Source organism: Phyllobates terribilis, unplaced genomic scaffold (genome assembly GCF_046119375.1).
Source record: "Phyllobates terribilis strain yellow unplaced genomic scaffold, ASM4611937v1 Scaffold_8__6_contigs__length_399053987, whole genome shotgun sequence".
NCBI classification, from domain to species: domain Eukaryota; kingdom Metazoa; phylum Chordata; class Amphibia; order Anura; family Dendrobatidae; genus Phyllobates; species Phyllobates terribilis.
Genome location: NW_027362768.1, coordinates 276,391,582 through 276,404,682, shown reverse-complemented (window position 1 = coordinate 276,404,682; position 13,101 = coordinate 276,391,582). Strand labels below are relative to the sequence as shown.

General features: G+C 43.5%; 1 protein-coding gene across 2 annotated transcripts in view; it reads left to right on the top strand.

Annotated features, from left to right (window-relative positions):
• LOC141157247 (arf-GAP with dual PH domain-containing protein 1-like) overlaps nucleotides 1–13,101 on the top strand; it is a 151,927-nt gene that overhangs the window by 128,329 nt on the left and 10,497 nt on the right. Inside the window, exons 8-11 of one of the 2 annotated variants that reach the window (XM_073644267.1) lie at nucleotides 42–125; nucleotides 1,863–1,925; nucleotides 7,454–7,525; nucleotides 9,248–9,476. In XM_073644267.1, the coding sequence (XP_073500368.1) occupies nucleotides 42–125; nucleotides 1,863–1,925; nucleotides 7,454–7,525; nucleotides 9,248–9,476 (448 nt within the window). The remainder of the gene's footprint in view (nucleotides 1–41; nucleotides 126–1,862; nucleotides 1,926–7,453; nucleotides 7,526–9,247; nucleotides 9,477–13,101) is intronic. The other variant, XM_073644268.1, reaches the window with a different exon arrangement.

Sequence of the window (13,101 nt, the reverse complement as noted above, 5' to 3'; positions counted from 1 at the left end):
TGCAGTAACTTTGGATTTAAGAAGCTTTTTTTTTCTCATAGGAAATCGTCAGCTGGTTTAATGCCATCCGAGCTGCTCAATTTAACTACATGAAAGTGGCATTTCCCACAGCAAATGATAAAGAGGTAAGCAGGTGTAAGATATGGGCTGAGATATGGGGTGGGAGGAATATAAGTGTCTATATTCACACACATCTTTATAAAAGTGGCCACAAAGTACCCTTCTGTTTGCCTAACCTGAAGTAACTCTGTTTTAGGGTATTTGCACACAGTGTCTTTTTCAGACAGATGCTGTCCGGAATCCACGTGAAAAAGAGTTCATAGAATGAACTAAGTGTACAGTAATGTCAAAACAACATTGCTGTACACATGTATTCCATCTTATGTCACTTCTTCTTACTGCTTCAGAGTTCAGAAACTCTGAAGCAGTTAAAAGAAGTTACATGTTCATTATTTTGGTGGTTTCTGATCGGCATAGAGTAAGAGGGTGCCGGAGCTGCCACAAGAATGATGGCAAAGCTGCTGGCGAATCTGCCTCAGTAAAATGACCATCAGCGTTTTCCTGAAAAGGTTTCAAATGGGAAAACTCTTTGGCCACGTCAAAAAGACACATTGTGCACATAGTCTTAAAGTTTAGAAGAATGCAGTGTTTCCATTCTCAGTCCATCAGTGTGTAACCGACTGGGTGGTGGAACCACTGAGCTGTGATCTAAGAAGAGCCTGGAGGGGCGTGACTAGGTGCCTCACCAAGTCCGACCTCGGATACACAGTGACTGACGATACTGCGATCCGAGGAGAGATAGGTAAGTGGGGCGGAACCAGGTGCTACACCAGGACTGCCCTCGGGTGGATGGCAGCTGACCCCCAAGGGACAGGAGGCAGGAACGGTCAGGAATAGTAGACATGGCTAGTACTGACTGGCACTGCTGGTATGGTGACTGGCACGACTGACACACAGGCAAGCAGATTGCTTGGCGGGCACGACTGGAATCACAGCAGGCAGGTGCTGGCGGACACAGCAGATAGACAGGCAGACGGGCACGGGCATGGCTGATACACAGACAGGTGGGTGCAGGCGGGCACGGCTGAAGTACAGACAAGCTGGTGCAGATGGGCTGGTGCTGGCGGGCACGGCTGATAAACAGGCAGGTAGGTGGACTGAAAGACACCACTGTAACACAGGTGGGCGTGGCAAGCGAGAATATACAGCCAGGTATACTAGAATACAAGCACTGGGACCTGAGAACTAGCAAGCATGTTTAGGGAACAACTAACTACGTTGCACAGGCATCTGCAAGCAGGTGGAGGTGCCTTAAACAGTGATTGTCTCCCAGCCATTGGCTTTAGGACGTTGCACATGGCCCCTTTAAGAAGGAGCTTACGTGCCCTAAGCACATTGCCCGGGGATCTGCTTGGACAGCGGCAGCCAAGGCAGGAGCTGGAAGTGCAGCACGGATGTCGCAGCGGTGAGTGAGTCAGCGTCTATGCCAGGGAAGGTAGGCAAAAGGCAAAGACGCCAAGGCTACACAGTGCAGAGATTTAGGATTCCTATCAACACAGCATACCCTCATACCTTCCCTAAGGGTGCTTTCACATTGCGTTCCGGCACTTGTTCAGAAGCCCCGTCAAGGCTTACGTCCGAGTCCCCGCAAAATGGGGTTCGGACATATGCGCCGACGGGTTCATAGACTATAATGGTGCCGGCAGAGCGTATGTGCTCTAATAGTAGTACAGACTGGTTGCTCCTCGAGCCTTGCTCAATAGAGTCATGGTTTTCTTAGAGATAATATGATGTAACTATTTAGAGGTGATCTGATGTAACTGTTAGCATGTGAAATTTCCTGTATATTTCTTATTACCTAGATTTTAAGACGTTTGCCTCGGAATTTTTTAAAGGAAGGATATATGGAAAAAACTGGACCAAAGGTAGGTGAAAATAATGTTGTACCATTACATTATATATATATATATATATATATATATATATATATATATATATATATATATATACAGTACAGACCAAAAGTTTGGACACACCTTCTCATTTAAAGATTTTTCTGTATTTTCGTGACTATGAAAATTGTACATTCACACTGAAGGCATCAAAACTATGAATTAACACATGTGGAATTATATACTTAACAAAAAAGTGTGAAATAACTGAAAATATGTCTTATATTCTAGGTTCTTCAAAGTAGGCACCTTTTGCTTTGATGACTGCTTTGCACACTCTTGGCATTCTCTTGATACAGAAAATTTTTTAAATGAGGTGTGTCCAAACTTTTGGTCTGTACTGTATATATATTTAAACTTATTTAACTTCAGTCGGGGGCCAACAACTATGATCCTTGCTGATCACTAACATTTTTCGTCAGCGACGCTAGAAAAGCAATGTTCTTCTGAAGTTTTTCCTGGATCCTAAGGGATTCATGTCAGGATCCTTCGTTGTTTAGAAGAAAGGGGTCATTTTAGGATCACTGGTGGTCTAAGGCAGTATGGGTAGCATTTTAGGATCCCTGGTGGTATAGGGGAGTGAAGAGCTTAATTTCAGAATACTAGAACCTATAATAGGAGGTTTGACTCTATATTGAAGCAAAATTTAGAATGGTGCAATGAAGCACCTATTCAAAACACACGGAAACATAAGACCTAAAAACTACATTGAATAAAGGTATAACATCCCCCAAAAATATAAAGCCATAGATTGACCAATAACCAAGTTTTTATTAGCAAAACACTTATTGACAAAACAGTTCCATTAAAAATAGACAGGATAAAACCGGAAAAGGGGCGAGAGACAGTACACCTATGTACAGTAGAAAGATGTAATCACTGCAATAGATACCAGGAGACAATAATAGATTAGAATTGAAAAAGGGTAATGCAAATAGAAGGACAACAATAGTGGTATGTACAGTATAAAGCCCCCGTCTCACATAGCGAGATCGCTAGCGAGATCGCTGCTGAGTCACGGTTTTGGTGACGCAACAGCGACCTCACCAGCGATGTCGCTATGTGTGACACTTTGCAGCGATCAGGCCCCTGCTGTGAAGTCGCTGATCGCTGCAAAATGTCCTCGACCATATTTTGGTCTTTGCCCTCCCGCTGGTCAGCACACATCGCTGTGTGTGACCAGCGGGACCAGCGATCAGGCTGGTAACCATGATAAACAGCGGGTTACTAGGAGCGCGTGTGCCCCTAGTAACCCGCTGTTTATCATGGTTACCAGCCTGCTCCTGCTTCAGCAGGCTGGTAACCAGGTGCAGGACATCGTGGAAAGATTCTTTCCACGATGTCGCTGCTCCCCTGATCGCTGGTGAGCCTGCCTGTTTGACAGCTCACCAGCGATCACATAGCGACGCAGCAACGATCCCTGACAGGTCGTATCGTTGTCGGGATCGCTGTAGCGTCGCTAAGTGTGACGGGGCCTTAACACTCCTCTGTGTCTACTCACCATTGAGTTAGATGACTCACACATGCATGGTCAAGGTAAGTATAAGGGCAAATATAAAGTTAATCATGAGTAAGTATGCAAACATTTGGAGACGAAGTGCATGAGGAAAGTATTTAGGGGTCAACCACATAACCACTTGATCAGCCAATTAAAATAATCCCCATAATGTAAGGAGAGAGAACTATGCACATGAGCACAAATATACAAAGAAAGGTACTGACCCAAGTTCATGTCCAGGAATACTGCCACCGCCCCACACCCCGACACATGTTTCACACATGCTTCCTCAGTGAGTGATCAAGTGGGGTCCAGGGAGTGAGTGAGGTCCAGTGGTTACCCTTTCAGTCTCAAGCATTGTCCATGCTGTAACAGGAGGCTAATAGTTCTGTTCTCTCCCTGCACTGATCATAGAGATGAGTGCAGGGAAGGGATATAGAGGACTGTGCAGCTGCAATTGTTCAGCAGCACAGCTCTCTCTGTTATGGGGCCGAACCCCTCTCATTAAGTTGGAGCTCGTTGAGTCGACTTCTCACCTCAAGCCTAGTGCTGTGTGTATTTTTAGCAAACTGTCCACCCATATTCATTACACTTGCAGTTTATTTGGTAGTTTTGCGTGTTATAATAATAAAAGGTCTAATGATTGATTTTTTTTTTAAAGTTTCTGCACCATTTCAGAAACTATGGCACACATACATCCACATTTGTTCCATTGTTTCTTACAGAAACAGAATATTTAAAAAGGACCTTTCACCAAATTTTTCATTTTGAACACAAGATATACTAGTCGCTGCAGAGAGGAATAAAACATTATGGTTTTTTTTATTGCTTTATTTTAATTTTGCCTATTCATTGTAGAGATACTAGCAATTAAAGTATTTGAAACTTAAAATATATATTTTTGTTAACTCCAAGTCGGTGTTAGAGGTTTTTTCTAGGGTAGTGTACTTCTTCACCCTGTATGACATTGCCCAATCATAAGCAAGCAGCAACACACAGGAGAAAAAGAACACGCTCCACAATAGCTCAGAACAGGCTACTCCTGTGTGAGACATAATGACAGACAGCCTGATCTCATTCCAGAGTGACTACAAAGTTGCAATGAGTACAATAGACCTGAGTGTCCTTACTGACATATTTGAGCTTTAATCTCTTGACAGTCTGTGTGGGGGTAGTGACAGTACAGAGGAGAGGAGAGTTGATAGAAGGGTTTGTAATGTGACAGAGCTAAACAACACTGTGCTGCCCTTCCCCCCACACAGAATGCCAGGAGATGGAAGCTCAAAGGTGTCAGTAATGACACTCTCTAGTGTATGAGACATGGCACTCATAAGATGAAGTGAATAATTTTTAATGTAGAATAGCAATTCCAATAATAACACAATTGTTTTGGTCTGTATCAGACCTTCCTCAGTGTGCGGATAGTAGCACATGTAATATTCCCCTGAAATATGCAGCTTTTTGGAGTGTAATTGTGTACCTTAGGCTAGATTCACACACCCATGTGTCACAATCTGAGCATGTACCATGATGCATGAATCTTCTGACCCAAACTCAGCAGTCTTATATGTGCCTATAAGACTACTGCATTCGGGTTAGGAGACCCGTGGACGATCTGTGCCTTGTGGTCCGTGCTCGGACTGTGACACATGGGTGTGTGAATCTAGCTTTACTCTTGGAAGGATCAAAGACTCGTAGATGCTGTTAGTGGAAGGGACTTCTATGAATACAGGACTAAATCTGCCCACGCATATTAGATATACAGTATTTGGACTCATCCTGCCATAAATGTAATGTGCATATAGGCAGCTGTCGTGGCAGAAATAAGATCAATCCAGTCAGCTTTCCATATGCTTTATTCTTTAGAGGATGAGTGTTGCCAGATTTCTCTGGAACCAGCTGATCCATAGCAGAAAACATGGCAGGCAAATCTGGTCATGTGTGTTTGCAATGAAATGAGGGGAGAAACATTTGAGTGACACCTATCTTATTTTTATGGCATTAGGTTTACACTCAAAAAAGTTTAGTCCAACATTTCAACATTTAAACTAACGTCAACACTTAAAAGGGTTGTCCGGTCTAAAATGAAAAGTCTGCAGTCAATCTATGTGACTGCAGACTTTTGAATCCTCCCAGCGCTCGCACTGTATACTGCCAGGATTTGCTGTTCTCTTCTCCGGAAACAGTGGTCAGGAATGTGATATGCATACTCCAGGGCAGAAGGCGTCTAGTGGGCGCCGCCTTGCTCAATACAAGTGTACGGAGCGAGGCCGCTCCCACTAGAAGGATTCTGCCCGGGTGTATGCATATCACAGAACCCGGGGCTAAGAACGGCGGATCCTCGCAGTGCACAGTGCGTGTGCTGGGAGGATTCAGAAATCTGCAGTCACAAAGAGTTTTCATTTTAGACCAGGCAACCCCTTTAAGGAACACAACACAAAATAGTCAAAATGGAGCTCAGTCATTACCCTTCTACTGCGCCATTCTGTGTGTGGTTGTAAAACAACCAGCTGCAGCAGAAGCCTCACTACTGTGCCAATTCCTTAACAACCACAATAGTTTATTAGAGGCCTGGCAGTGACATGGACAGATTTCACCATAATGTAAAATTACCACTACCCCATAACATAGCCAGGAGTGTCAGTCTTAGGTCATGGCCCCACTATCAGTATTTGGTCAGTATTTTTTCTCAGGAGTGGGTGCCAAAACCAGGAGTGGGTGATTAATCCAGAATTGGTGACTTGGTTCTATTATACCTTTTCTCTGATTGTTCCTCACCTGGTTTTGGCTCCCACTCCTGAGAAAAAATACTGACCAAATACTGATAGTGGCGTCATGGCCTAAGGCCACGTTCACATGTTCAGTATTTGGTCAGTATTTTACATCAGTATCTGTAAGCCAAAACCATGAGTGGGTGATAAATACAGAAGTGGTGACGTGTTTCTATTGTACTTTTCCTCTGATTGTTCCACTCCTGATTTTGGCTTACAAATACTGATGTAAAATACTGAACGTGTGAACGTGGCCTAAATCCAGCTCTAGACATTGTTATGGTCGAACAAGTGGACAAAAACTGATAATGTTATTCACCATTGTGAGCCAATTCATTCAATACTGCAGTGCATGGAGACTCAGCACTTTTTCCATTTTTGCCTGACAATCACTTTTATGAGTCATTGTTGTGTATAAATGGCGATCTCAAAAACTTGCAGAACAGGACAATTTATTTTTCTAAAGTTAGCCATACATATGAGATAATTAGACTGAACAGGTAATGTATTTCTTCTGGCTCTCGAACATGCATGTTTATTTCTCTAGGGGACAGTAGAATAAGCTGCTGCTAGTGGGGTCTGTCCCGAGGAACAAAACCAAACTTATACCCATCATTTAGCCATTCAAAGGAAATTACTGTTACTGTGATTGGCTGCCATGCCTATGGCACGCTGGGGTTGGTAACCAATTTTCACTATGAAAATGTATTGAATCCTAGCAAGATATCTGCTGATACTGATATGGGTCATAAACCCAGCCAAAGCCATTCGGAATGTGTCCTATTCAAATTGAGCAGTAATCCGATGTAGTGTGCTTCCCGAATATTAATTTGTATCCCTGAGGAACATTGCATGGAATATAAGTCTCCTTATGCCGGTTTAACACTCTACACAAGGAGAGACGTTTTCCCCTAGACCACCTGTCAGAGGTCTCTCATCCAGACAAACCAGTTCTCTTGTTTTGCACTGATGAGGGGAAAAAAACCCGCAACACGTGTTTGCAAATGGAGTGTCTGATTTGGCTTTATATCCGAAGTCATTTGTCAAGGCTCATGAAAAGGTCGATATTGACTTTTAGGATTACTACCCCAAAGAGTTCCTGTCCTCTTCCTCTCTGAAGAGGCTAATTGCATAAATTGTATTGTCACTTTTAAGAGCAAAAACTTAATTGTGAATATGAAATGATTGTACATTTTATACATTTAAAACCCCATGTATTTCTTTCTTTATAGCCTACAGATGCTTTTAAAAAGAGATGGTTCACCCTAGATCACCGAAGATTAATGTACTTCAAAGACCCTCTGGTAAATGCTCAATTACAGTGATTTGGATGTAAAATGATGTGTAAATTGTGTGTAGTATTGTCACTAGGAGATGCACTCTTGTGCCCAATATCGGAGACTAGAGAAGAAATGTTCACACCACTGAAATACAAGGGATGTAATTTTGATGGGAATATCAAGATTTCAATAGAAACTTCTGAGATCTGACATCTAAGGCTGCTTGGACATGTTTTACCATACCCTACAATTAGCTTAAACATCTTCAAAGAAGAAAGACGACAACTGCTCGTGATTGCCAGACTCAAAGAAAACATCCGAAGATGCTGATGAAGGTGGAGGCTACTTTCTTTTGTACAGAAAAACTAATAAAATACCTTCCAGTTTAATCAATGCCATTGGATGTTGCCTCTAGACCTGGCAGCTAAGTGCAGCACCAGTAGGAGTTGTTGTCTGTCTTCTTGGAATACGTTTACGCTAATAAAAGGGGATGGAATATACTAGAAGATCTCAAAAATAACTTAGGTGCACTTCATTTAACTTAAAATGAAGAGAATGGTGAGGAGAACAATCAATGGGCCAGGACTTCTGGCATAGATATCAATGCATTAATTATCCATGATGGCTTCAATGAGATATAAGACGTACTGTCAACTAATTAATTTTGTTGTTTGTTATATCTGTTATACCAATTAAATATGTGAATAGAGTTGTTATAGACCCAGTCTGCATACAGGCACTCTTACCTCTCTATGTACCAGATTAGATGTATGTTATGTATTTATGTTTTGAAAAATCAAATAAATATGACGTTGAAAAAAAAAAAAAAAAAAAAAAAAAAGGGGATGGAAAGACTTGTTCGTAACCTTAGCTGAGATCAGGCATCTGGATCTCAGGAGACCTAAAGCTGCCTAATCCCTATTGAAAAGCAGACCGTCATATCACCAGGGTATCTTTGCCAACATCAAAACATACCCTTCCAACATTAGTAGGTACCTAAAGGGGTTTGTTCCTCAATGGATTTAGATGGGTTACAGATAAAAAAGAAATGATTCTCTAATACATAGATACCCTTAGCGATCCACCTAATCAGTACTTGGAGTTTATACCAGTTTTGGTTGTCCACGCACATTTTTGAGGATTGACCACAGGTTCTGAATGGGATTGAGATCTGGGGAGTTTCCTGGCAATAGACCCAATTTTTCAATGTCTTGTTCACTTCTCCCTTGTGACATGGTCTCCATTATGCTGGAATAAGCATTGTTCATCCATCACAGACTATGGCAAATGAAGGTTCCTATTAACTTCAAGCACAGATCTTGAAAACATAATATAACGTAACTAAAACAAATAATATTGCAAAATTCGATACTTTTTCAATGTACAATGAATAACTTATTTGCCAAACCAGGATTTCCCTTTAAGGAGAACCTGCCAGCACAATTGTGTAATGTTCAGTAATGACATGGCTTTAATGGTGCTGTAATACTGATTATATTGATATCTTTGGTGAAGAAATTTGCTTTGTTGGTCTTCTTTAATCTCCATTTGAAGTTTTCTGCTAATTAGATTTCAGTGCACAGGGGCCGGACTGTACCCCATGTCTTCTCCTCCCTGGCTGTGATTCCCGGCCCTTCTGAACCTATGTGTACACTGAGGATTTTACTACAGAATTCCTGCATTTAAATAAATAACCTAGATCTACAGTATAATAACAAGGTTCTCTACATTATTCTTTTATTTCAGGATGCGTTTGCTAAAGGTGAGGTGTTTTTAGGCAGCAGTGAGCACGGCTACCAAGTGAAGGCTGAGATAGTCCCAAACTCATACAGCAATATATGGAATTATGGCATATCTATTAGTACTCCTGATCGCACATACCTATTTACCTGCGAGAGTGAACAAGAACGGGAAAATTGGCTCAGCGTCTTCAAGAAGGTTATCAGTATACCCATGACTGTGCGAGAATTTGCAGGTAAAGCATCTATCTATCTATCTATCTATCTATGAAGACATGGGGGTCTCTCGTGGGCATAATACTACTCAAACAACACAGGGTGAGGGTAAAACAGTGTGGCAATACTTTATTGAACCACCAACAGACAATAACATATAGAACAGTCCCAGCAACATACCCAAGATGGTGCAAAATTACAGAGTCTCACCCTTCTGCTGGCTCTCCAAGATTAAAGCAGCTGCGACTTCGGGGCTTCCAGGGCCGACAACCCCCACCAGTGGCACCCCACTTTTAACGCGCTCCCACAGAGAGGAGGTAACGAAAAGCTTAGGAAGCTGACAGTCCATTGAGGTACGTGACTTGAGGGTCCCCACCTGGCTTCTCCAAACGTCTCCATGGGGCCAGGTGACCGGAGGGTCCCAACCTGGCTACCCCAAACATATCCATGGGACCCGGTGTCCAGAGGGTCCCAACCTGGTTTCTCCAAATGTATCCCTGGGGTCAGGTGATGTCACGTCAGGTGTGGGAAAGACTTAGTGCAACATAGAGGGAAGAGGGAAAGGGAGCCCAGACACTAGGGAAAGGGGGGAAGTGGAGACCTCCTAGACTGGTCTAGTGTCACCCTGTCTCAACTACCGTCCCTATATTGCCTCTTCAGCAATCACCGCACACGTGCCTCACCCTGTCTTTCCCTGGCATATGGGTAAGGCTAGGGATAGGAGGAGATGAGCACTAGTCGATCTCCACTAAACTCTATAGATAACAAGGGTAGACAAACAGGGGGAGAATGCTTAGCTTTAGATGACTCCAGACAAATGCAAACTTGGCCTCAAGCTCCGGAGAGGATGATGTACTGCTCTTGCTTCACAAGTAGAAATGAATATAGCCAGCACCTCCCTCTCAGACACACCAGGTATATATACACTCAGGCCAGGGAGCTAATTACCAGAGGGAGGTAGCCGGTAGGTCCTATAGACAGCCTCTCATCTATGAAGATGTCTGTAATGCCAAACGTAGAGATCTCCTGCAACCAACTGCAGGGCGACTGTCTGTCACTTCTGATACACCAGTGACAGTACCCCCCTCTTCCATGAGTGGCCTCCAGACACTCAGGACCAGTTTCAGGAAAAGAGGTGTGGAATGAGCGAACCAATCTGGGAGCGTTCACCTCTGACACTGAAACCCACATCCTCTCCTCTGGACCATAGCCTTTCCAGTGCACCAAGTATTGTAGAGAACATCGTTGGAGATGAGAATCTACAATCCTCGAAATCTGGAACTCCAGATTACCATCAACCATTACTGGGTGTGGTGGTAGAGGTGAGGTCTCAAGAGGTTCCACATACTTTTTGAGTAAGGACCTGTAGAACACATTGTGGACCTTAAGGGCCTGAGGAAGTTCAAGACGAAATGCTGTTGGGTTAATGACGGCGGTTATTTTATAGGGACCAATAAACCTAGGTCCCAGCTTCCAAGAAGGAACTTTCAATCTTATATTCCTGGTAGACAACCACACAGTCATTCACATTCGGGTCCGGACCTGGCAAGCGTTTTCTGTCAGCCAAACGTTTATATCTGTCTCCCATGATCTTTAAATTACTCAGAAAACCCTGCCATACCGAGGAGAGCGATGAAGCAAACCGTTCCTCCTCAGGAACTCCTGAAGGTCCTCCCCCACTAAAGGTACCAAACTGAGGGTGATAACCCTATGCACCGAAGAATGGTGACCTGCCAGTGGATTCTTGACGATTGTTAATGGCAAATTCTGCCAGCGGTAAGTAGGATGTCCAGTCCTCCTGATTTTCGGAGACGAAACACCTGAGGTAGGTCTCCAAGTTCTGATTTACACGCTCGGTCTGATCATTCGACTAAGGGTGGAAGACAGAGGAAAAGGACAGCTGCACCCCTAGTCGAGAACAGGATGCCTTCCAGAACTTGGAAACAAACTGGGTCCCCCGATCTGACACCACATCGGAGGGAACCCTGTGAAGCTTCACAATTTCATTTATGAACACCTGAGCAAGTGTTTTGGCATTTGGAAGTGCAGGCAATGCGACAAAGTGAAGCATTTTACTAAACCTATCTACTACCACCAAAACCACTGTTTTGCCTGCAGAAACCGGTAGGTCAGTAAGAAAATCCATGGACAAGTGTGTCCATGGCCTACTAGGGATAGGTAGCAGAAGAAGAGTACCAGACGGACGGGTATGCGAAACCTTAGAACGTGCGCAAATACTACAAGCAGCTACGTGTTCAATCACATCCCGATGCAACCCCGGCCACCAAAAACGACGAGAGAGGAGGTCCGTGGTTGCCTTACCATCTGGATGACCAGCAAGCACAGAGTTATGATGTTCTTTAATTACTTTGCGGCGCAGATCAGATGGTACAAAAAACTTTCCTGAAGGGCAGGAGGCAGGGGCGTCCCCCTGTGCCTCCAACACCTCACCCTCCAGTTCAGGATAAAGTGCCAAAATGACTACCCCTTTTTGTAATATCAGGGCAGAGTTCTCATGGTCACCACCACCAGGGAAGCTCCGGGACAAAGCATCAGCCTTGACATTTTTGACCCCTGGACGAAAAGCGACAACAAAATTGAACCTAGTAAAAAACAGGGACCATCTGGCTTGCCTAGGGTTTAGATGTTTAGCTGACTGGAGATATGACAGGTTCTTATGGTCAGTAATAACAGTAATAGGATGGACAGCCCCCTCCAACTAATGTCACCATTCCTCGAACGCCATTTTGATCGCCAAAGTTCCCAATTACCCACGTCATAATTTCTCTCAGCCGAAGACAATTTTTTAGAAAAGAAGGAGCAAGGACGCCATTTACCAGGGGACGAACCCTGAGACAACACAGTCCCAACCCCGACATCCGACGAATCAACCTCTACAATAAAGGGTTGAGAAACATCGGGTTGACTGAGTATAGGTGCAGTGGCAAAATGATTCTTTAAGGAAGAAAAAGCCTGGAGGGAAGCATCCGACAATTTGGAAAAATCAGACCCCTCCTTAGTCATGTCAGTAAGGGGTTTCACAATAACAGAGTAATTTTGGATGAATTTCCGATTAAAAATTAGTAAAGCCCAGAAAACGTTGTAGAGCCTTCAAGTTCTCGGGATGTTCCCAGTCAAGGACTGCACGGATCTTCTCCAGATCCATCCGAAAACCCAAAGATGACAACAAGTACCCCAAAAATTGCACCTCCTGAACAGCGAAAACACATTTTCCTAGTTTGGCATAAAGTTTGTTATCCCTTAATATCTGGAGCACCTGCTTAACATGCCTCCGATGGGTCTCAAAATCAGGTGAGTAAACCAAAATATCGTCCAGATAAACCACCACAAACCTCCCCACCAAATGATGGAAAATATAATTTATGAAATGCTGGAATACCGCAGGTGCATTGGTCAAACCAAAAGGCATAGCCAGACTCTCGAAATGTCCTTCTGGGGTATTGAACGCTGTTTTCCATTCATCCCCTTCTCTGATTCTAACCAGGTTGTAGGCTCCCCTTAAATCCAACTTGGAGAATACCTTAGCTCCTACAACCTGGCTGAACAAATCAGGAATCAGAGGAAGAGGGTATGGATCACGGATGGTAATTTGATTTAATTCCCGGAAATCTAAACAGGGACGTA